The following is a 23,748-nucleotide window of genomic DNA, read 5'->3' as shown; positions in this document are numbered from 1 at the left end:
TAAGGAAGAAACCAACTTTCCAGGTTAGGGCTTAATTCTGATTGAAGTCAAAAGTTTTATTTGGAATGACAGCTTGACTCTTTTACTTTGTAGTCATGATGAATGACCAGCATAAAATAACTGGCTGGTTTATGACAAAATGCCAAATGTTGGGGGTTAAAATTGCTCATTTTAAGATGTGACCCAGCCGACAGACACTAAATTAGAGGAAAGTATCAGTGTCAGCAAATAATAAGTTAAAGACATTTTCTACTGGCAAAATACTTTAGTAAGTATTGTCAGTGTTCTGGTGCTTGGAACTTAATTTGAGACAGAATGTTATGGCTGGAGGGGACTGTAGAAACATCTAGTCCAACTCATTTTACAGATGGGAAGCTTGCTAAAAACTGAAATTAGGGAAAACAAAAAAAAAATTTTTTTTTAAAGACTTGAGTTAGTAGAAAAAAATAGTATCACTAAGGCAGGAAATGACTCCTCTTTGTACCTAATGCACAGCCAATGCTTTTAATAGAAATCTGACCAGGAAGTTTTTAAATATCATTTCCTTTTTTGAGCTGGGGGCGTGGAGATTGAATGTTTTGTGGCAACATTTAATTCTCTGATAAAAGTACACATTTATTGTAGAAAATGTAAAAAATATAAGCAAGCACAAAGGAAAAGCAGCCAACAAAAAGTTTAGTATATTTCCTCCAGGCTTTTTCTATGCAAATACAAAACTACTACTGTTTACTTTTTAAATGGAATTTGACAATTATTTATTCATTGTAAAACAATCACAGGAACAGCAGCACTATGGGTTTCCCTACGCAGAAGGTGGTATGCAGTGATTCTCAAGAGCTGGTTGGAAGGCACAGCTGAGGGACACAAACTGCCAGGAAATAATGTGGTAACTAGCCATGAGCTTGTGGTACTAATGGTGGCACGGGGAACAAAGTCTCTGCTTGACTTTTATTTTCACTCCATAACAAACTCCAGATCAGGCTCCAGATCAGGAGCCTAAGGGTGGGTGGGGAGGGAGAAGAGAGAAAAAAGCAAAGGGGAAGTTCAAAATGACACTCGCTGGGGCTGAAAACCACACTCCCCGGTAGATGAGGGCCTTGGCTTTCTCTTGAAATTAAGGCTGATCTAGAACGCTGGCTGGGGACCCTGATTTGGCCTCTCTGGGGATACAATGTCATCTCTTGTTACCAGACAACTTTAAATGGTGGATGGATCTTTAGATCCTTTATAGGCTTATACTAGTTGCGGGTCTCCCTGAGAACTAGATTCCACAATATTTTATATCTCTATATAGGCCTTTAACAAATACATGGCACACAAAAAAATCATCTTTCCCTATTAGGAAAATTTGGCTACTTCCAGGATTCCACAGGATCCTTCTCAGAACCTGCAGTTGTTAGGCTACAGCAACGTACTCAAGCTAAGTTTTGATACAACCACTATGACTTCTAATCTTAGTTTGGTGACCTCTTAGGTATCTCCAATCATCTCCCAGGTTTTAAAAAATTCTCATTATAGGAAATCAATTTTGTTCTATTTAATTGAACTAAAACAGAGGGTATTCGAAAGAGGTGAAACTTCCGGCTCACATAGCTTCTGTCACCAGCAACGAGATGCCACATGGGCTGACTACTTGAGTCACTTTTAATTTTTATGTTGCTGACTGTGTGTATCTCCTGTCTTGTAAGCATTAAACAACTGAAGATATATGCAGAGCTGTGAAATTCACTCTGCAATGAATAGACAAAAAGGGTTACACAGCATACAATGAGCGCTTGGTATCCACATGGTTCTCAGCATTATAAACTCTGGGGAAGATGCTACTTCGTAACCTCAAGGAAATATGTAAGCAAGGCATAACTAACACTTAAACAAGTATTATTCAACAGACATGTTTACACTAAATAAGTAAGGTTATATTTAGGGTTTAAACTCATCCCTGAATATCCTTAGTAACAACCTGGAGGAAAAACTGGGGTGAATGAGAACTTAAGTTTTCCAAGGATTATGGTTCAAATCCTCTGAAATCTGTAACAGGTTAAAAAAATGAGAACTCAACTTTCTAGAGCAATAACTCTTCTCGAGGGCACTAGCACGAGGCGGTAGTGATTTTCACGTTTAATATATTACATATAATACTATAAAATAGACTAAGTTTTAAGGAAAGTCCATCATTATTAAAAGTTTAGTACTCTGAGTCTGGGCTTTCTGACAATAAAATACACCGGAGCAAAAGCCCAAGAAAGCACAATAAAGAGGTATACTAACTGACAAAATAGCTGCTGCAACATGCCACAGGCACTTCAGACCTAACTTCTCTGAAAAAGCATGGAACGTGTGGATTCCCAGGAAAAAACTGCCTCAGATCATTTGTAACAGGAAGAAATAGTAAGTGACCTCTCTAACAACACTCACTAGTAGATATTACATTTTTCCTGCGGCTTATTTGCATGTTATTGAGAACAGGGCAAGGAAAGGCACTGTTTTCTCCAGGTATTGTTTTTGAACAAGTGAGGGCAAGCTATACCCCTGAGTCAGTACTTCGTGGCTGAAAACCCTCCCTCCGAAGGCTACCCATGTCAAAGCGGGTGGAGACCTCACAGCGCACTAATAATGTGTCATCCTTAATGAAAGTTCTTTGTCTTAGGGCTTCCAGATGCATGAAAGTTACATAGCCAAAACCTTTTGGGTTCCGTGGGATTGTGGGTCGCTGGAAAGCAAGCAGATCTGGTTTGGCATCCATTATCTCTTCATGGTTTTGCCTTACAGGTGCTTCGGACTGATCAAGAATTGTAAGGCGTATTGTACCCTGGAAGGGCCAAGGGAGGTGGCTGTCATACTCTCCTTGCATCGTGTGGACAAAAAGGGATATATAGTTCGCACAGCGCTGAGCAGTCGGTAACTGAAGGTGCAAGCGCATGCACAGTTTGTACCCGGGTTTGCCTGTGTAGAACCCAGGGCTATGAATCACAACAGGTTTCTCCTCTTCTTGACATTTCAAATGCATTCCAAAGTTGCCAATCTTCCAAATGTAAATTCCATTGCACTGCTGTGCTTCAATTTCAGCAACTTTGTCCTCAAGGGTTCGAATGGTTCGTTTGAGCTCACTTACATACGTACTCTGAGTTTCCATTTTAGCAGTCAGCTCCCGGATCTGATGGTCTTGTCTTACAAGGCGACCCTCTAACTGGTGGATAGTTTCCTGGAAATTCCGGACCTCTGAGACATACCCAGAGTCGGGTATAAGGCTCAAACTATGAACAGCCTGGGCCAACATTCTCATGTGTGACTGGGTGTTCTCTTGTAGGTGGCGTGCCAAGTGATTTCTCTGCATCTAAAAATCAAGCACGAGCCTTAGACTGAGAATAGGTACTCTGAGGAGCAGGAAAGGGACCTGGCCAGGTCAAATAAGAGGTTTTCAAGTAGTCACACCACTTCCTTCAATTCTCTACCGTTTTCCTTTGCCTTCAACAGATTTTTGATCCAATGAGGCGACTCTGCCTCTTAGTTCACTGAAAAACAGACTATCTGATGACTACTCTCCCAGCTTTCACTCATATACATCTCCCTCCCATCTACAAAAAATGTATTTATACACATCCTTCTTTTCTGACTGAGATGCCTGTCCTCTCCAAGATTAACATTCTACCTGTGCGCTAAATGTTACCTGACCTGTTGCAACACCCCAGAGATTTTACTCAGTGATTTTTCTTCATCTTCAAACATCACTTCCTCTTTAGAATTATTAAAATCTTTCCCATTAGAAAAGGACAAACCTCTCTGAAGATCTTTTGTCTCTCTCTCCAGTTAATATTAATACCATTTTCTTTTTTTTTTTAAAGTCAAGAATATAGTCTATCTATATCGTCTGCAATTCCCAGTATACAAATCTATTGCAAATTGGATTTTTTCCTGGCACCACACTATTCTAAGGTCATAAGAACATCCTATTATACGAAAAACATTCATAATACAACACTTTTTTCTTATAAAAGGTCACAGTCTTTAAAAAACCTAGAAAATATAGATGACCAAAAAGAAAGTATGTTACCTACTATCTCACCTAACTTCCATTAACATTTTATTTCTTTCAAGTCTTTTTCTCTAAGCACAAAAATACAGAATTTTTCCACAAACTATAACCATACCATTTTGCTCATTTTATTTTTTAAATTATTAAATGTATGTTTGTTATACATAAGTCAGGAAGAAAAAAAGTATAATGGAAAAGCAAAAGTGTAACTCCACTCTCCAAAAGGAAAGACATACCATAAACAATGATCCATCTCAGACATTTGACACTACTGATCATGAATCTTGAAACTAATTTTGGAGACCATAATACTACTTTCTCTTTGCCTGGTTCATCTGTTTCTTATACTGTTTGTTCATGGCTCTTTCCTTGGTGTACTTCTCTTTCCTGTACATACTCTATCTGATCTCAATCACACCTTCCATTATCACCACAAATCACTTCCCCAAAGCAATACTTGAGTCCTAATTTCTCTCTGGGGCTTAAGACAGCACAGAATGCATGTCAGTCCTCTCCACCTGTTCCCTAGCTGGGTGAAGTCATATCTGTAACTCAATTCATTAAAACAGATTTTTTTTTTTTTTTTTAAACTCCACCTCCCATCAGTTCTTCCTGTGTTCACTCTTTTTTTGCCGAATGGCCCTTCCGTCTACCCGGTGACAAAGGCCAGAAACCAAGAGTCATTCTAGATGCCTCCCTCTCCTTTACTCATCACATTTAGTTAGTCACATAGGCAATAGATCTTCTCTCCTAAATATGTACTGTCTCCTAGATCTATCTTCACTGTCATCACCATAATTCAAGCTGTCTTCACTTAGGTATTTCCAACAGCTCAGGTACTAGTACCTCCACCTCCACCTCCACCTCCACCTCAAATCATCTACATTGCTACTGGGTTGAACTAGCACAACACAAACTAATTGTAGTTCCTCAAATCACCATGCTCACTCTCTCTTACTGGTCTTCTCTCCCTTGTCTTCTTGGAAAACTATTTCACCTGTCAAGATTCAGCCCAAAGCATCATGTTTTTTCAAGTCTGTCTGAATGCTTTAGGCATTGCTAAGTATGCCTTTGCTTCTGCTCACAGCATCCATGAATAACTCTATTATATAACTTATTACACTGCTTTATAAATCATTTACATTCTTCTTGTTATTCTCCACTACATGATGTAACTGAGTATTTTTTTACTTACATTCAAGAACTAAAAGAAAAAAAAAAAATCTTACCTTTTCATGGCAACCAAAAGTACTGAATGTGCATGGAATTGGAGCTGTAGGGCAGTCTAGATCATAATGATTAGGCATCTGAAATCCAAAACAAAGGCTGAAAAATCTTCCTTGCATATCATGTTCGATGCGATAACATTTAAACTGTATTGTCAATGGCTGCTTTTGTACCACATTGGCAGTTGAATAGGTGCAGTATAAACCATCACCCACAAAGATTAAAATAACATTTACTTCCAAAAGTTATAGAGAAAGGAAATATCAACATCTCATCATAACCCCTCCAATTATTCAAAAGTCAAGAAAATGAACTTGTTCCTCTTGCTGGGCACTGGCACCCTCTAGTGGCACTTTACAGAAAAAACACCTGACAACATCTACAACTGCAAACTCAATCGACTCCCACTACGGTCTAGGCCATTTAATAGGAACCAGTCAACTGCATGCACTGAAGCCACTGACTACACCCATACTTTCCTCATGACCATCTTTCAAAAATCATCTTAACTTTTGTTAATCTGGGCATATGTTAGTTACAAGGGGGAGACTCAGATGTTAGAAGGTACTTTAAACACATTAATAAAAGCTCTAAAGAAAGTCTCAGTCCTCGATTTTGGAATCTAAGACACATTCTCTAAGGTAAGATCCATTATACTCAATCATATTTTTTAAAAGAGGTGCCAAATTCCCTTTAGAAATTTAATTTAGCTATAGTTGTAGATATTTCAAACAGAAAGTACCTGAGAGACCATTTATTATAATTCAATCCTTCACTTCTCAAGAGGGAACAGTGTAGAACAGGGGTCAATAAAATTTTTTGTAAAGGATCAGATAGTAAATATGGGCTGTACTGCCTCTGTCCCAAGTATTAAGCTCTACCACTGTCATATAAAAGTAGCCGTACACAAGACATACACACATGGGCATGGCTCTTTCAATAAAACTTTACAAAAACAGGCAGTGAGACAAATCTAGGGGGCAGGCCAGTTTGCTGATCCCAGATCTATTTAGAATGTCAACTTGTTAAAGATGAGAGGGCACAAATAAAACCAGTTAATACAGTTTAAAACTAGGATGAAAACCCAGGTTTTCTGACCCTTAGCGTAGGGTTTTTTCCTATATTTTCTTTTGCTGGGTTTTAATTTGTTGCATGGTTTCCTTTAAATATTAAAAGAGAGCAAAAAGGAAAATGAGTTAGGACTTCATAAGCAAAAGAAGTTTAACACCTTCAAATTAAGGCTTTGTTGGAAAAATTAATAGACTGTCAACAAACCAATGAAAAAGTTTTAAGGTTAACAAACTTGTCCAGTGACAGGTTTTGCTTGCTGCTTCTCAGTAAGGTACGTCAATAATGATCTCTGGGTTTACAGACTTCATGGGTATATAAATATTTAATGGTTAATATTCATGTTTTGTGGGAAAACTCCCCAAATGTCAGAAGACAGCAATCAGATGGAATTTTCCTTTCTCTACTAATAGTCAAAACAGTCTTTGGGCTGGGCTTGGTGGCTTGCACCTATAATTCCAGCACTGCGGGAGGCCAAAGTGGGAAGATTGCTTGAGCTCAGGAGATCGAGATCAGTCTAGGCAATATAACAAGACCCCATTTCTACAAAAAATCTAAAAAAATAAAAAATTAGCCAGGCATGGTGGTGCACTACTGTAGTCCAAGCTCCTTGGGAGGCTGAGGGAGAAGGACAGCCTGAGCCAGGAATTTGAGGCTGCAGTGAGGCATGATTGTGTCACTGCACTCCAGCTTGGGCAACAGCATGAGACTCTATCTCAAAAAACAAAAAAACAAAAAAACCCCACCATATAATTTTCTGTTTTAGTTACTACTTCTAATGATGCCAGATCGGTGGCCCACAGGACAACTGAACAGAAGGGTTACAGGTCTTGAAAATCTGCAAACTTCCCTGTATGCCTCAGGGATTACAGCTTCAATTAATATTCTCTTACTGAACAGAACTACTTTCCTTTATTTCATTGTTCTTTCTTATTCTTTCATCCAATCTGTGGACACTTGAGAGCCTCATTTCCTGGTGTGTAAATAGATATATATCTTAGTTTTTTCTTTCTTTAAATGGGGACCCTTACTTTTGATTATTTTTATCTTAAAAATTGGTTTTGTTGGGAATTTTTATGAATATACAAAAGCACAGGTATGATGTTAATAACTTAGGAATTCTAAGTACTTAAAAAGGGCTGGATGTTTTGTTCTTCTTTAAAGTATTTATTACTTATATTAATTAATATAAAAAATTTTCACACAGCTCTAATACTTCTTCAATCTGTATTTCTTTGCCTTATTGATTTAAATTTTCAATTAAAAATCCTAACTCACTTCTTTAAGCTGTTTTATGAAAATAATAATTTATGAAAATGAATAATACCTGTTCTCTGATGAGTATAGTATTGCAGTATTCACAGATGACATTTGCCAAAGGACAGTTCTGGTCATGGATCTAAATTTTATTCGAGAAATATAATTAAAGCATGAGAATATCTGAAAAAGTGAAAACAACTAATTTTGATAAAAAGCAATTTTTCACTATAAACAAATAAGGACATCAATTTGTATAAAGCAACAGTGAGTGAAAGTGAGAGTAACATATAAAGGATATTTTCTTTCTCTTTCCCAGTGTAATAATGAGATTCATTCAACCTTCCAGCTCTTTAAAAGAGCAGGGTAGTATATAAAAAATAATTTTTCAAATTCCTTCCTTTTATCCTGAGGCGGTGCATCTGTAACTACTTTGGACATCATCTGCCGAGGCTATAATTCTCCAAAGGCAATCTTTTTCCAAAAATTTTCAGCAGCAGCATGACAATTTAATTAAAATTTCTTGTCAGTAGAGTTAAAGAACAAATCTTTTATTAGGGCATGAGGATTTGGTGCTCAGGTTCTCATATGCCCCACAAGGGTGAGCCTTATTTTCTAGAATATAATGACTTTAGTTGATGTGCTAAGAAATAATTAGCCTTCCAGGTTAAGTCAATCCAATCACTAAAGTTTAGAAAGAAGTTGTCGGGCTGGGCGCGGTGGCTCACGTCTGTACTCCCAGCATTTTGGGAGGCCAAAGCGGGCAGATCACCTGAGGTCAGGAGTTTGAGACCAGCCTGACTATCATAGGGAAACCCCATCTCTACTAAAAATACATAAATAGCCAGGCGTGATGGTGCAGGCCTGTAATCCCAGCTACATGAGAGGTTGAGGCAGGAGAATTGCTTGAACCCAGGAGGCAGAGGTTGCGGTGAGCCGAGACTGCGCCATTGCATTCCAGCCTGGGCAACAAGAGTGAAACTCCATCTCAGAAAAAAAAAAAAAAAAAAGAAAGGAGTTGTCATTTTACTCTGATTATGACTGAGACTTCTCTATATTTATATCAAGTTGGCTGACTTTTTTTGAATATTTTATCAATGTAATGGATATAATACACTTGATCTCAAAGCAGGGAAAAACTGCCAATATGAATTTATAAAAACTGTAGTTTAAGGACGTATCTAAGTAACAGAATAAAAGAACATAAATTATATGTAGTTATTTTATAAAAGTATACATAGGATAGGGATGAAGGGCTTAGATTTCAGTGTTAGCTTTTTTATTGGCAATATTAATACAAGTCTACTTAATCTATCTGTTTCTGAATATAAAAATTGTCCTATAATCATGATGCTGTTAGGCACCATCAGGTTTCTTTTTAAAAGATAAACTTTTTTGCCTGGTGCAGTGGCTTGTGCCTATAATCCCAGCACTTTGGGAGGCCGAGGCGGGCGGATTACCTGAGGTCAGGAGTTCGAGATCACACTGACCAACATGGAGAAACCCCATCTCTACTAAAAATACAAAAACATTAGCCAGGCATGGTGGTATGCGCCTGTAATCCCAGCTACTCAGGAGGCTGAGGCAGGAGAATCGTTTGAACCCAGGTGGCAGAGGTTGCGGTGAGCTGAGATCACACCATTGCACTCCAGCCTGGGCAACAAGAGCAAAACTCCATCTCAAAAAAAAAAAAAAAGGATAAACTTTTAAATTTAAATAGAACATACAAAATGAGAAGTAAATGTAAATACATTAAATACATTTTATATATACAGCATGATGAAGTATCAAGGAAACATACTTTGTGGGTTTGATTTATTCTTCATAATAATTATAACCCATTCTCTTTTTCAAAATAATTTTGTATAGATCTTATGCAGTAATTATTCTACCTGTTTGTCTCCAATCCAAAATTGGTCATTAAAATATCACGCGTGAAAGGTGATCGGCATATGCCTTTCCTAGAAGTTTTGTTACTTGCCTATCTACAATAGTGATAACTGGTATAAATGTTTTTTAAGAAAGACATGCAAATACAAATTCTATACTTATAAACTAAAATGGCTTATTGAAGCTTCTTTTCTTAAAGATCATTGTTCCCAAAATTAACAATATAGACTCAGAGTTGGAGTCACATCCTTATCTACTGCTAACCCCCTCAAGTACACATTGAAGAACAATGTTTTACGAAGTAGTGAATTTAACAACTCCAAGTTAGTACATGCCTCTTTATCTTCAAATGCCACTGATGCAGCACAGTTGTCACAAGAAACCTGTCTCCTTGGACAATCCTTCAGAATGTGAATATTAATATGGAATTTTTGGAAGGGACGTTGGCACTGGGGACAATCCACAAGAGCAAACTCACAATGTGCTTGATGATCCTATAATAAAAAAATAATGGATTAGTATTAGCCAACTCTGAAGTCTTCTACATATAATCTCTCCTAATAATATACTGTTCTCTTTCAGCAGGCTACTGAACCTACTTTGTCTAGTGCACACCACAGAACCATTCACAATGTGAACGTCTTTAGTGAATTTTTTCAAATGGTCATGGATTGCAAATTTATACAAGGAATGTGAATTCTCAAGTTCATGCATCCAAATAGGGCAGAGAGTTGGAAAGAAGTCAGATTTCCCACTTATCAATTTATTACTGTGTCAAAAAGGCCACTCTCTTTTAAGAGCTAGTAAGTAAAAGGAGCAAGTAGCATAGCCGTCTTAAACATTTGCTTTCAAATATAACATTAATAACATTTAATTTCTGGTAAAAATCACCAAGTTAATAATTGATCTATCTAGTTTAAAAGCAAATTATTTTATAATCTGATTGTTTCAGTTAATCTCAAACTATAGGAGTATTCCATTTAGATCATAATAAAATGCACAATTTAGAAAAACAGAAAAAAGTATAATGAGGATACTGAGATGATTACTTGGGACTTAGTGCTTATTTCAAAGTGACAAAAATGAAGTTTTAAGATTAAAATGTGACACTTGTATTTTCTTTTTTGAGACGGAGCCTCACTCTGTTGCCCAGGCTGGAGTGCAGTGGTGCGATCTTGGCTCATTGCAACCTCTGCCTCCTGGTTTCAAGTGATTCTCCTGCTGCAGCTTCTTGAGTAGCTGGGATTACAGGTGCATGCCACCGTGCCCGGCTAATTTTTGTATTTTTAGTAAGAGACGGGGTTTCACTATATTAGTCAGGCTGGTCTCGAACTCCTGACCTCGTGATACACCCGCCTCAGCCTTCCAAAGTGCTGGGATTATAGGGGTGAGCCACTCTGCCTGGCCAACACTTGTATTTAAAATGCTCCTCAGGTTTACTGCAGATAAAACTCACCAAAAAAGTTTATGAAACAATACTGATTTTTTTAAAAAAATTACTGCTAGGCAAAGCCAGAGTAGATAAAACAGTGTATTTCTGGTTTCTACTTATATTTATATTCAATAATTAAAGGACTGGCATTAATTCAGCAAGAATTTATTAACTAATCATCATATGCTAGGTACTGGCAATACACAGATGGACATAGCAAAGTCCCTATTCTGTAGGAACTTCCTTTTATACATGCGCTAACAGCTAGAAAAGAACTTTAATACCTCAAGATGCCTCAGTTCCATCTTATGCAAACAACCTTCATGTGGACACTTCACCATCAGAGAAAGAATCTCACGTTTTGCAAAATTGTCTGGAAATAGTTGATTTTCCAGCAGTATTTCATTGTCAACTGGACATTTGTGACCTGCATCCCTAACAGAAACAAAATACATACAACTAGATTTAAATATTCACTTTAGAAAATCCAAACAACTTTAATTTGCCATATATAAATTCTCCATTTACTGTTTCAGAAGGAAAAAACAATTTAACACATTATATTGCACGTCACCAAAATAAACTGTTCTTTTATGAAATGAGTACAACTAGCAGCATATTGATAGCCTATCAAAAGCGAAGGGATTTTTATACAGCAGGATAGAGTCCAGCTTTTTGAGAAAAATTAGCTGAGTAAGGTATTTCGGTTGGTATAAAATGAAGTGCAAGTTAAGAATGGGAATTTTGGCCGTCTGGCCTCTGTGTTGTCACACCTATACCATACACTAGAAAGATGCTCACAGTACTAATAACATGGCTATAATGCAATTGCTCAGTCATAAGTAAAAATTTAAGCACTTAGCAGTACCTCCATGAAGTCACATTTTAAAGTTTGCTCTGAAATAGTCACTGTAACACTCCAGCTAATAGGCAACAAAAGTCCTCCTTTATTTGTATGTCTAGGATCCAATGTGACAGAAAGGTAAAGGACCTCTACGTCCTGCTTCTCAGTGGTTTCTTCTTTCTTATGCTGGAAAACACTATCCTCAGAAAAAGACAATGGGGTTGTATTGAGATGCACTTTGATTCCTTGAATGACAAACCCAATGAGAAATTTCAGAGCAGTTCCTTTAAGAACACTGGCGCTACATGTTCGTTTTTAAAAAGCTTACGGGGAGACAAAAAAAAAAGCCTCAGACTTCTTTTTGTGGGTTGTATTTCCTTCTCAGACCACTGTCCCACTACTTTCACGAATATCTTGCTATTAAAAAGCTGCTAAAAGTTAGCTACCTTCCTGGGCATGGCTGACACCTGGTACATTTCTACATTTCTACAAAACTACATTTCTACCTACAGGAAAACCAATGATCCATAATATGCTACCATTTTACCTAAATACAACATAAATAAAAATAATTATACACAGAAAAAAAAAGTTGAGGCTGGGCACAGTGCTCATGCCTGTAATCCCAGCACTTTGGGAGACCGAAGTGGGCGGATCACTTGAGGTCAGCAGTTGAAGACTAGACTGGACAACATGATGAAACCCCATCTGTACTAAAAATACAAAAATTCACCAGGCATAGTGGCATGCACGCCTGTAATCTCAGCTATTGGGGAGGCTGAGGCAGGAAAATCACTTGAACTTGGGAGGCAGAAGTTGCAGTGAGCCAAGATTGCACCATTGCACTCCAGCCTAGGTGACACCTCTGCATCAAAAAAAAAAGTTGCGCCTTTAATTCTGCTCTCATGTATAGAGTGGTCGCAATTAGGGGCAATTTTGACCCCCAGGGGATATTTTGGGACTTCTAAGAGCAGGAAAGGAGGATACTAATAGCATCCAGTGAGCAGAGGCCAGGGATGCTGCTAAAGATCCTACAACACACAGCACATTCTCCCATGACAGATAATTATCCAGCCCAAAGTATCAATAATGTTGGCCAGGTGCAATGGCTCATGCCTGTAATCCTAGCACTTTGAGAAGCTGAGGTGGGTGGATCACGAGGTTAGGAGTTCAAGACCAGCCTGGCCAAGGTGGTGAAACCCCATCTCTACTAAAAATATAAAAAATTAGCTGGGTGTGGTGGTGGGTGCCTGTAATCCCAGCTACTCAGGAGGCTGACGCAGAGAACCGCTTGAACCCGGGAGGCAGAGGTTGCAGTGAGCTGAGATCGTGCCACTGCACTTCAGCCTGGGAGACAGAGCGAAGACTCCATTTCAAAAAATAAAAAATAAAATAAAATAATGTCAAGGTTGAGAAAATCTACCCAAAATAGATCTTGTAAAGTCAGCACTGTGTAATACATTTTTCCCCAAAATTGAAACAACAGACATTACCTTTTGTGATTTAAATTAAGCCAAGTCCCGAGTATGGATGTAGTTACTCTTAAATTCAAATTTTATAGAAAAGTTAATGTAAAAGTTGGCAGATAAAAACTTTTTGGAGACTAACAAATTGCCAGAACAGACTTACAATGAATTCACTAATATAACTAGATGGCTATTTATTGAAGAACATAAAATCTGCCCCCCTTCATCCAATTTTTTGTCCTATATAGGAATCCTTAGTCACCTAAAAAATTCCTATGTACTTTTGAATTACAGTAAAACATATCTATTTCCATGGAAATTGCAAGTACTTTCATTCAGTTAAAGCAACCACGATTTACTGATCATCTACTATGGGTCAGGCACTATTTCCAGAACTTGGGAAAAATCAAGAAATAAAACAGATCTAAAACTTTGCTCTCAAGAAGCTTATAATCCAGGGGGGCAGACAATAAACACATAAATTTTTTGGTGCTTTAGAAGGCAGAAAGTGCTAAGGGAAAAAAGAAAAGTAGAGCCAGGTGGAGAGACTGGGAGTGTTTGGCAAGAAGGGTGGAACCACACTGTGGTATAAATAGGGTGGTGAGGGGACCTATGAGGTGACATTTGAGCCAAAGCGGAAGAGTTAAGGGGTTAGCTGTGGCAAGAGTGTTGCAAACAGAAGAGCTAAAGCCACTCACCAAGGCAGGAGTGTGCCTGACACGTTCGAGGAATAGCAAAGAGGGAGTGAATGGGTAGAAGGACAAAGAGCGCAGCAGAAAAGAGGTCAGGAAATGAATCATGGGCCTATTATACAGGGTCATAAGGAGTTTAGTTTTTACTCTCAGATACCCTGCTACAATGGTCTGAGCAGAGATGACACCATCTTACTTATTTTACTAGGTTCACTCTGGCTGTTACATTGAGAACAGCCTGGAAGAAGGCAAGAATAGAAAACAGGATGCCTGTTAGAGAGCTGGTGGTGATTCACAACAGGATGGTGGTAGAGGGAGGAAGTGAGTAGGGACTGGATTTTGGATATATTATGAAGGTAGAGCCTTCAGGTAATACTTTCTTTAAGAATACTGGTAATTTTACAGTTGACCATACACTTTAGGTAACAGGCAAGATTTAACATGCCTAAAATCACAATAACTGATTGCTTACAGTCAGTATTCTTTGTGTGGTTGAGATTATCCTTCTCTAGTAGCATCATAATTTAAGGTACATTTAAAAAATACTATTTTCTTTAAAGCATAGAGTCACTCCCCAGTCTGCATTAGAACTGCTTTAAGTAAAAGTAGCAAATTATTTACTTACTTATCCAAGGGTCAAGAGAGGAGGAGATTCAGGTCACTTTTCACAAAACAGTGGAAACTGGGATAAGAATCTAACTTTCTCAATTTTCTGTCCATTGTTCTTTTTTCCTAAGTAGCTTTTAATGTGTAAGACTACTTTTGGGATGTTCCATGTTCTATGTAATAATGTTCTCTGCATCTGGTTCTGTTATAGGACACCATTCTTTCTTATGCTCACATACCTTATTGATTTTATGATGCAGGCTTTGCAGAACCTATGGCCGCATGGTGTTTGCACTGCTTCTCGTAGTGCCATCAAGCAAATGGGGCATTCGTACTTGCTTTCTAGGGGTGGGTCAAATTCTACATCATATCCCTGGATCTCCTCCATAAATGAGCTGGAGAGGTTCCCCGTGCTGGCAGTTCCACTCACACTATCATCTTTTGTTGCAGCGCTACAGGAGCTGGCCATGGCCACACAGCAGTCACTTTCAGACTGGCTGGATCCACAGCTGTTTTCACAGTTTAGCAGGCTCATAGTAACTTGATTATCACTTGCTCTGTAGAAACAAGAAAAAATGCCTTTATAAGAAACGCACACACTCACACCCCACACATATATACCACAGCTTATCTATACAAGTCACTTTTTAATTCATGTACCTCAGCTGTATTGTTATTTACAGAAAACTTTTAAAAGTGTTTTGAGCTTTTTCAAGACTATTATAAGTTACCTGATTCTCTCCTTCAATAAATATATATTATTATTTGTGCAAATCACTTGGAGCACACAAAGAAAGCTAGGTCCCTTCAGAAGTTCATGATCTAGTAGAATGACAGCATATAAAGTTAAAAAAGGAGAAGCACCTCAGTTGTAATACTCTTCTATATCACAATTATCTGTTTACATGTCTGTTTCCTGTGATTGAGCTAAATATTTTAATTTTCATTTCCTCAGTACTTAGCACAAGATTTTTCATACAGTAAGTGTTCACTAAGCATTGCTAAAGAACTTATCCATGTTGTTGAAGTTCCTTCAAGTATCCTGAGCTGAAGGGAATAGTATGACTAGCAGCTCGGTGCCAGGAAAAGCAGTACACAAGGAATCAGGTGATCATGTGCCACTGTCAGATGTGTGATTAGAGCAACTTAAGCATTTAGATCTTGGTTTCTTTTCTAGGTCTAAAATTCTATAAGGACTTCTAAATGCTCAGTGTGGATTTCTATTAGGTATTAAAAATAGAATTGAAAAAGTGTATTTTTATGTCCTTCTGCCTTCAATCAGGTCAAGTGACTATGTTTCATTATTAATGACTGGAAAAACAAGTGATGTTTTGTTTGCCTATGGAAAACTATCGGTTTCATGAGCAGAGGAGATATCCTCAAATTCTAAACCATCATGGTATTTACAAGCGAGAAGCTAATATTTAAGAGCAATTCACAGCCCATGTAACCATATCTGTATTTTAAATAATTACTTTTGAAAAAAATTTCTAGTATGTGCCAGATATCATTCTAGAAACAGAATGTAGGCCTCCAGTCACATTCTCCTGCTTGTCTCACTTTTATATAAAATTCCTTGCTGCCACTGCACCAAATCAAAGATTAAGACAGTAGTACTCAATCCTTTTACCACTACAAATACCTTTTTATTCTTTTCAAATATTCTCAGTAGCACTTGATGACCACCTACAATGAGGCACTATTCTGGTTGGAAAGGCAGTGCTAATAAGTGGTGATGAGTTCAGGTGCTGGAATTGAATGATACGAATTCAACTCTTTTCTTCCATTTATGAGCTGGGCAAATTATATAACCTTTCTGTGCTTCAATTTTCTCATCTGTAAAATGGTTCTAACAATAAAATCCACCTGAGTTACTCAGAGGATTAAATGTGTTAATATGTGCAAAGCACTTAAAACACTGCCAGGCAGTAAGAATGAGTTACTACAACAACTTCATGTAGTATTTTACCTAAGTTTTGTTGTCGCCACTTATCAAAGTGGTAGTTATGGAGCTTAAAAGGTTAAGTAACTTACCCAAGACTACCCAACTAATAAGTAACAGAGTTGGGATCAGAACCCAAGTCTACATGACCTTGGAGCTTTGCACTCTGCACTACTTTTATCCATGTTTTGACCACTTTGTCCATGAAGCTGCATTTATAATTTATTTGCCTTTATTTTATTACACTAAAGTGCTGGCCACAGCTACTATTAAACATGGTCTGTCCAGCACTACTACACTAAATTGACAGAATTCCAAAGAATCTGCAAAGAAACTTGGCATGTAGTTTACTTGTTTAGGTTTTTTTTTTTTTTTTTTTGGAGACAGAGTCTCACTCTGCTGCTCAGGCTGGAGTGCAATGGTGCAATCTCAACTCACTGCAACCCCTGCCTTCTGGGTTCAAGCAATTCTCCTGCCTCAGCATCCCCAATGGCTGGGATTACAGGCACCTGCCACCACGCCCAGCTAATTTTTGTATTTAGTAGAGATGGGGTTTTGCCATGTCGGCCAGGCTGGTCTGAACTCCTCACCTCAAACAATCCACTTGCCCTGGCCTCCCAAAGTGTTGAGATTACAGGCATGAACCCTCATGCCTGGCTGTGGTTTATTTAGTTTTGATACAGTATGCCCTAAGTTAAAAATAGCTCCCATAGCCTTGCTATATCTGATGTGGACTCCTAGGGAAGGTTCATACAGATTCAAAGGAAGCAAACAATGACAAGACAGCAGAAAATAGCAGAACTAGTCACTACAGCTGAGTCATAAAACAGGGTATAGGGCCCCCTTTATACCTTCCAAATCTGAGGACAAATGATGCTGTTATGCTACACTAGGGTATATATCCTTTGTTATCTTTATTCCCATATATAGGCATACTCAAGACAGTTTGGGTTCAGTTCCAAACCACCGCAATAATCCAAATACCATAATAAAGCAAGTAATACAAATTTTTTGGTTTCCTAATACATATAAAAAGTCATGTTTATACTATACAGTAGTCTATTAAGTGTGCAATAACATTATGTCTAAACAGGCAATGCATATACCTTAACTGAAAAACACCTTATTGCTAAAAACTGCTAGTGATCATCTGAGCCTTCAGCGAGCTGTAATATTTTTTGCTGGTAGAGAGTTGCCTCAATGTTGATGGCTGTTGACTGATCAGGTTGGTGATTGCTGATGGCTGGGGTGGCTGTGAAAACTTCTTAAAATAATACACAATGAAGTCTGCTACCAAGAAGTATTTCTCTGTAGCATGTGATGCTGTTTGATAGCATTTTCCCTCAGGAGAACGTCTTTCAAAAATAGTGTTAATCCTCTCAAATTCTGCCACTGCTTTATCAACTAAGTTTGTAGAATATTCTAAATCCTTTGTTGTTATTTCAACAATGTTCACAGCATCTTCATCAGGAGTTGACTCCATCTCAAAAAACCACTCTTTGCTCATCCATAAGAAGCAACTGTTCATGTGTTCAAGTTTTACCACGAGACTGCAGAAATTCAGTCGTATCTTCAGACTCCACTTTTAATTCTAGTTCTCTTGCTATTTCTACCAATGAAGTCCTGAACCCCTCAAAGTCATCCATGAGGGCTTCTTTCAAGTTCAACTTCTTTCAAACTCCTGTTAAGGCTGATATGTTGACCTCCTCCCATGAGTCACAAATGTTCTTAATGGCATCGAGAAAGGTGAATCCTTTCCAGAAAGTTTCAATTTACTTTGTCCAGATCCATCAGAGGACTCACTCTCTATGGCAGCTATAGCCTTATGAAATGTATGCTTTAAATAATAAGACTTGGAAGTCTAAATGATTCCTTGATCCATGGGTTACAGAATGAATGTTATATTAGCAGGCATGAAAACAACATTAATCTTGAACATCTCCATCAGAGCTCTTGGGTGATTAGGTGCATTGTTAATGAGCAGTAACATTTTGAAAGGCAGCTCTTTTTCCTGAACAGTTCTTGACAGCGGGCTTAAAATATTCAGTAAACTACGCTGTAAACAGATACGCTGTCATCCAGGCTTTGTTGTTACCTTTATAAGGCACAGGCAGAGTAGATTTAGTATAATTATTAAGGGCCCTAGGAGTTTCAAAAGTGTAAATGAGCACTGGTGTCAACTCATAGTCACCAGCTGCATTAGCCCCTAACAAGAGTCATCAGCCTGTCCTTTAAAATTCTGAAGTCAGGAACAGACTTGTCTATAGCTATGAACATCCTAGGTGGCATCTTTTTCCAATAAAAGGCTGTTTTGTATACACTGAAAATTTGTTGTTTGGTGTAGCCACCTTCATCAATGATCGCAGCTAGATCTTCTGGATAATGTTCTGTAGTTTCACATCAACACTTGCTCTTTCACCTTCCACTTTTATGTTAGTGAGATGGGTTTCTTTCCTTAAACCTCATAAACCAATCTCTGTTAGCTTCCAACTTTTCTTCTGCACCTTCCTCACCTCCCTCAAACTTTACAGAATTGAAGAGAATTAGGACCTTGTTCTGGATTAGGTTTTGGCTTAAGGAAATGTTGTGGCTGGTTAGATCTTCCATCCAGACCACTACAGCTCTCTCCGTATCAGCAATAAAGCTGTCTCACTTTCTTATTAGTGAGTTCACTGGAGTACCACTTTTAATTTCCTTCAACAACTTTTCCTTTGTATTCACAACTTGGCTAAATGGCCCATTTTGGCTTCTGATGTGCTTTCTTCAGTAAGCATAATTATTTCTAGCTTTTGATTTAAAGTGACAGACCTGTGGCTCTTTGGTTCACTTGAACACTTAGAGGCCATTGCAGGATTATTAATTGTCTAATTTTAAAACTGTTGTGTCTAATTTCAATATTGCTGTGTCTCAGGGGAGTAGGAAGGCCTGAGGACAGGGACAGTAAGGATACCAGCTGGTCGGTGGAGCAGTCAGAGCTCTCATATTAAGTTCATCATCTTATATGGGTGTGGTTCATGTACCCCAAAACAACAATTACAACAGTAACATCAAAAATCATTGATCACAGATCACTATAACAGATATAATGAAGTTTTAAATATTGCAAGAATTACAAAAATGTGACAGACAAATGCAGAGTGAGCACATGCTGTTGGGAAAATGGCATGGAAAGACTTGTACAATACAGGGTTCACATAAATCTTCAACATGCTGAAGAAAAAAAAGCAGTATCCGTGAAGTGCAAAAAACCAGTGCTATAAAATGAGGTATACAGTATACCTCATTTTATTTTTGTGTCCAATTACTTCCTTAGGTAAATTTCCTAGAGGAAGAATTGTTGGATCAGAGGGTATGTAACTTTTTAAGCTTTCTGATAGATAATCCTGGTTATCCAATATGTGTCAAAGACATTCTAATTTCCACTCCCACAAGCATGGTATATACGCAGGAGTCCATTTTTCTCTACCCTTGACAATATTAGGTATTGAACCATTTTTTTAAAAGTAAAATCACTTTTGAGAAATTAGTATTTGTTATTTGGTTATAGGACATAGATCCAAGTGCTGGCCAGAAAACAAAGGCAGAAATTATGAAGCTAGGTGTATCTTTTCTTTTCTGCCCAAATGTCCAGTTCAAAATTTAGTTTATTGGACGGTCTATATACTGCCTGCTTCCAATCCAGTTCAAAAGGCTTGAAGGTCTTTAGGTCTGAAGAGACCTTTTATAGCTAATGTGTTCCTAAGAAAATCTGTCTAATCAGTTATAACTCCTTAAAAGGAACTCCACTGTGGGAATGCAGTGTGACATAAAAGTGAGCATGTTCAAAATCTATTTGCCTTCAAGTTTCACATTACTTTCCATGCTTTAAGAAGCAATCCAGAGCTTTCTATTTTCCAAATAAACTTTTTCACATAGTCACCCTTTAAGTCCATAGTATATAGTTCCATATAATTGAACATAAACGGAAAATTAAGTTAAAAACAGTTCTTGACTGCCACTTAGCATTTTTGTTTCCTCTTTCTTTGGTAAGTTAAAACATTTTGTCCCTTTAGTTTTAAGGATCGCAGTGAGTTAAGGAAAAATCACCTTTCTAACTTAATTATAATGATAACTAATACTAAGAGAAGAACAAAAAGTGCTTTGTGTCAGTTACAGAAGGAAATAAAAGATGATCTGGCATGCATGCAGAAAATATTGTGCTCTCTCAGGATTTTTTTTTACTTTTTAACCTTCTACTGTGTCATAGGAGCTGCTACAAAAGCAGGCTGGAGATAGAACTTTGATTTTACATAAGAAAGAATATGTTTTTGTAAAAAAAAAAAAAAATATATATATATATATTTTGTCAGGGTCCTGCTCTATTGCCCAGTCTGGAGTGCAGTGGCACGATCATGGCTCACTGCAGCCTCCACCTCCTAGGCTCAAGTGATCCTCCCACCTCAGTCTCCCAAGTAGCTGGGACTACAGGTGTGTGCCACCAAGCCTGGTTAATTTTTGTATTTTTTGTAGAGACAAGGTTTTGCCATGTTGCCCAGGCTGGTCTCAAGCTATCCTCCCACCTCAGCCTCCCGAAGTGCTGGGATTGCAGGCATGAGCCATTATGCCAGGCCTAAAATAAAAATTTCTTACAGCCTCTATTCTACTTATTTACGTGGCTTTCTACAGGAATTAATAAAGGAATGGAACAAATATAAATCGTTCCTTAACTTGTATGTTGAGAGTGTCCTGATTGTAATTCCCTTTTGCAGTTGTGAAATCTAATAAGCACTACCTTAAATATTGTGGAATGTAACTACTGCTAACTTACTTCAACTGTAAAATGAGTAGTACTGAAAACAGTCTTGTCATAAATCATGATTTAAATTCACAAATTAGTGTCTGGGTGTATATTATCATCAAAGGAGAATACTGTAAAATGTCTTGGGGGAGGGGGAAGTAGGATGATGTACAAAATGTTTGTCCTCCAAGGCAGATGCTAAGGAGATATGAGCCAAGTTAAAAGAAGTCGACGGGTTATGTCTTAAATGAGTCATTTTTAAGTCAACTGAAATTCATACATGAGTAAACATGTAACTTATTAAAGTAAAAACCATGTAAACAAAATAGGAGAAATTACCTTTAATTTCCTACTAGCTTTAGAAACAGAAACTGTTTACCAGCTTCTTAAATTTCTGAAGTGTGAAGATGTACAAATGTACTCCAATGGCCAAGAGATGCTGCAAAATATTCAGCTGTTGTGTCTTAACTTTGAATCCAAATTCAAGGGGCATTCCCCTTCCCGGGCACTATTTATTCTGCTCCAGGAGGCAAGGATTTGAACTTCTCTCCAAATCTAAGTGGCCAAAAGTTTATCGGCATCATATGCCCAAATTTATCACAGAGAAGACCTCATGTTACAATTCTGAAATATGTGGTGCATGCAGGCTTGAAACTCTGATGTAATCCTGTACCCACCACATGCCCAACTCCTTCCTAGAGTCATAAAAGAGGCCACATTGTTCTTACCTATACTCTCAGCCTCAAAATCAGAAAAGCCCCTCTCCCTTCCCTAGCAACCAAAAGAGAATGAATGAAATGACAGCGGCCAAGTTCACAAGGCCAACACAGAATTTCTTTACCAGTTTTTCTCGTTTCTATATGGAACCTGTGTAACAAGACATTCAGTAATAGTAATCTGCTCCCAGAGAAAGAAACAATCAAATACCATACAGCGAAGCTGCTAATACTTTAGGTGCTTTCTGTTCACATTCAAGACAGTCCTAACTCAGCTGGAGTTCCCCTAAAGTCAAATACTAGGAACAGCTTTATCAACCCGGCGTCTGGAACAGTCGCTCGAACTACAGAGTGTAGGGGTGGGGGAGGAAACATTCGTGTCATCTGAGCCTTTTTTTTTTTTTTTAAACTCGCTGCCTGAGACTTCTATCGAGTTCAACAGAGAATCCAAAAATAGCTTTCCCATGACAGTGACAGACGGAGTCGCCAGGAACGTAAAGGATTTTTAAAAAATTTAAGCAAGTGTTTGTTCCAAGGAGCGAAAAACTGCAGGACGCAATTTTCCCCTTACCTGGGAAGGGGAAAAAGCGCAGTGAGCGGAGCAAGGTTGAGGAAGGCGACGCGGGGTTTTTTAGGGGGTGGAGTGAGCGAGGAAGAGGAGGCCCAGGGAGCAGAGGTCAGGGGACAGGGAACAGTGTCCGCGACCTGCGGGAAGCCTGGAATCAGAGACGGCGTCCCGACCGGCGGGAAGCGAGGGGCAGGGAACGGTGTCCTCGACCAGCGTGAAGCGAGAGGACAGGGGCGGCGTCCGCGACCTGTGGGAAGCAAGGGAGCAGGGGCGGCGTCCCTGACCTGTGAAAAGCGAAGGGACAGGGCAGGCGTCCCCGACTGGTGGGGAGCGAGGGGACAGGGACAGCGTCCCCGACCTGCCGAGAGCGAAAGGGCGGGGGGCGGCGTCCCTGACCGCTGGGAAGCGAGGCTGCGGCCGCCAGAAGGAGGCGCCTGAAGGAGACCCACCACTCAAGCGCGCAGGGAGGCCGAACCAGGCGGGCAGGGCTCCCCCGCGAGCCGCACGACTCCGCTCAGCCAAGGTGCCGGTACAGGACGGATACAGACACTGCGCGCCGAGACGTGGCTGCTAGGACGTCAAACTCTGGGTCTAACGGGCTCCGTCGCCATCTCCGCGAGCCGTCCCCAGGCCAAGCCCCAGCTGCGGACGCCACTGCTTCCGCCTTCTCTGCTGGCTGCGGGGAGCGAGGGGCAGGGAGCGCGCGGGGGAGGAGACAGAGCGGCCAACTTCGGCGAGAGTGCCCCCTGGCGGTGATCCTCCAGGCGGGCTGTGGCGCGGGCCCGGCGGGTCCTCCGCCCCGCCGCCTGGCTTTCTTCCAGCTCGCGTGTCCCACCTGGGAATTCGTTGCGCCGCACAGCCAAACCCGAGTATGTCAATGGGTGTGTGTTGGAATGGGGATGGCGACGACAAGATCACTCCCCGAATAACTTAATTTGGTGAGCAGCAATGACAGTAGTAATCCCAAATTGCGCTTTTATAGCACTCCTATCCCAGCAGGAGAAAACCTCAGCTGAGCTAGATCGCTTGACCTTCAGGAATTCTTAAATCCCTCCCCAGCTCTACCTTCCTTGCCCAGGAAGTTTCCGCGATCCATAGAACCCTCTATTATTACCTGCTCTTCCCCTTCATCCGGTCCAAGGGAGTCAGCCCTTGCATTAAATATTTCTTTGAATTTCCTGCCAACAACACCAGCCCTTTGTTTTTCTCTGTCATGGGAAAGCTATTTTA

The 23,748-nt window shown here is 39.3% G+C and overlaps 1 protein-coding gene across 1 annotated transcript; it reads right to left on the bottom strand.

Moving 5' to 3' along the window:
• Nucleotides 1-594: 594 nt before the first annotated feature.
• On the bottom strand, nt 595-23,233 carry TRAF6 (TNF receptor associated factor 6). The gene is made up of 7 exons (XM_033205040.1): nt 22,968-23,233; nt 14,755-15,072; nt 11,192-11,342; nt 9,811-9,969; nt 7,656-7,727; nt 5,263-5,340; nt 595-3,334 (listed from the first exon to the last, which is right to left on the bottom strand). The coding sequence occupies exons 2-7, from the start codon at nt 15,048-15,050 to the stop codon at nt 2,522-2,524; spliced, it is 1,569 nt and encodes a 522-aa protein (XP_033060931.1). The 5' UTR covers nt 15,051-15,072; nt 22,968-23,233; the 3' UTR covers nt 595-2,521.
• Between the last annotated feature and the right edge of the window lie 515 nt (nt 23,234-23,748).

Source organism: Trachypithecus francoisi, unplaced genomic scaffold (genome assembly GCF_009764315.1).
Source record: "Trachypithecus francoisi isolate TF-2019V2 unplaced genomic scaffold, Tfra_2.0 Lachesis_group8, whole genome shotgun sequence".
Classification (NCBI taxonomy): Eukaryota; Metazoa; Chordata; class Mammalia; order Primates; family Cercopithecidae; genus Trachypithecus; species Trachypithecus francoisi.
The sequence above is the reverse complement of the archived record's forward strand: the minus strand, read 5'-3'. Positions and strand labels throughout refer to the sequence as shown.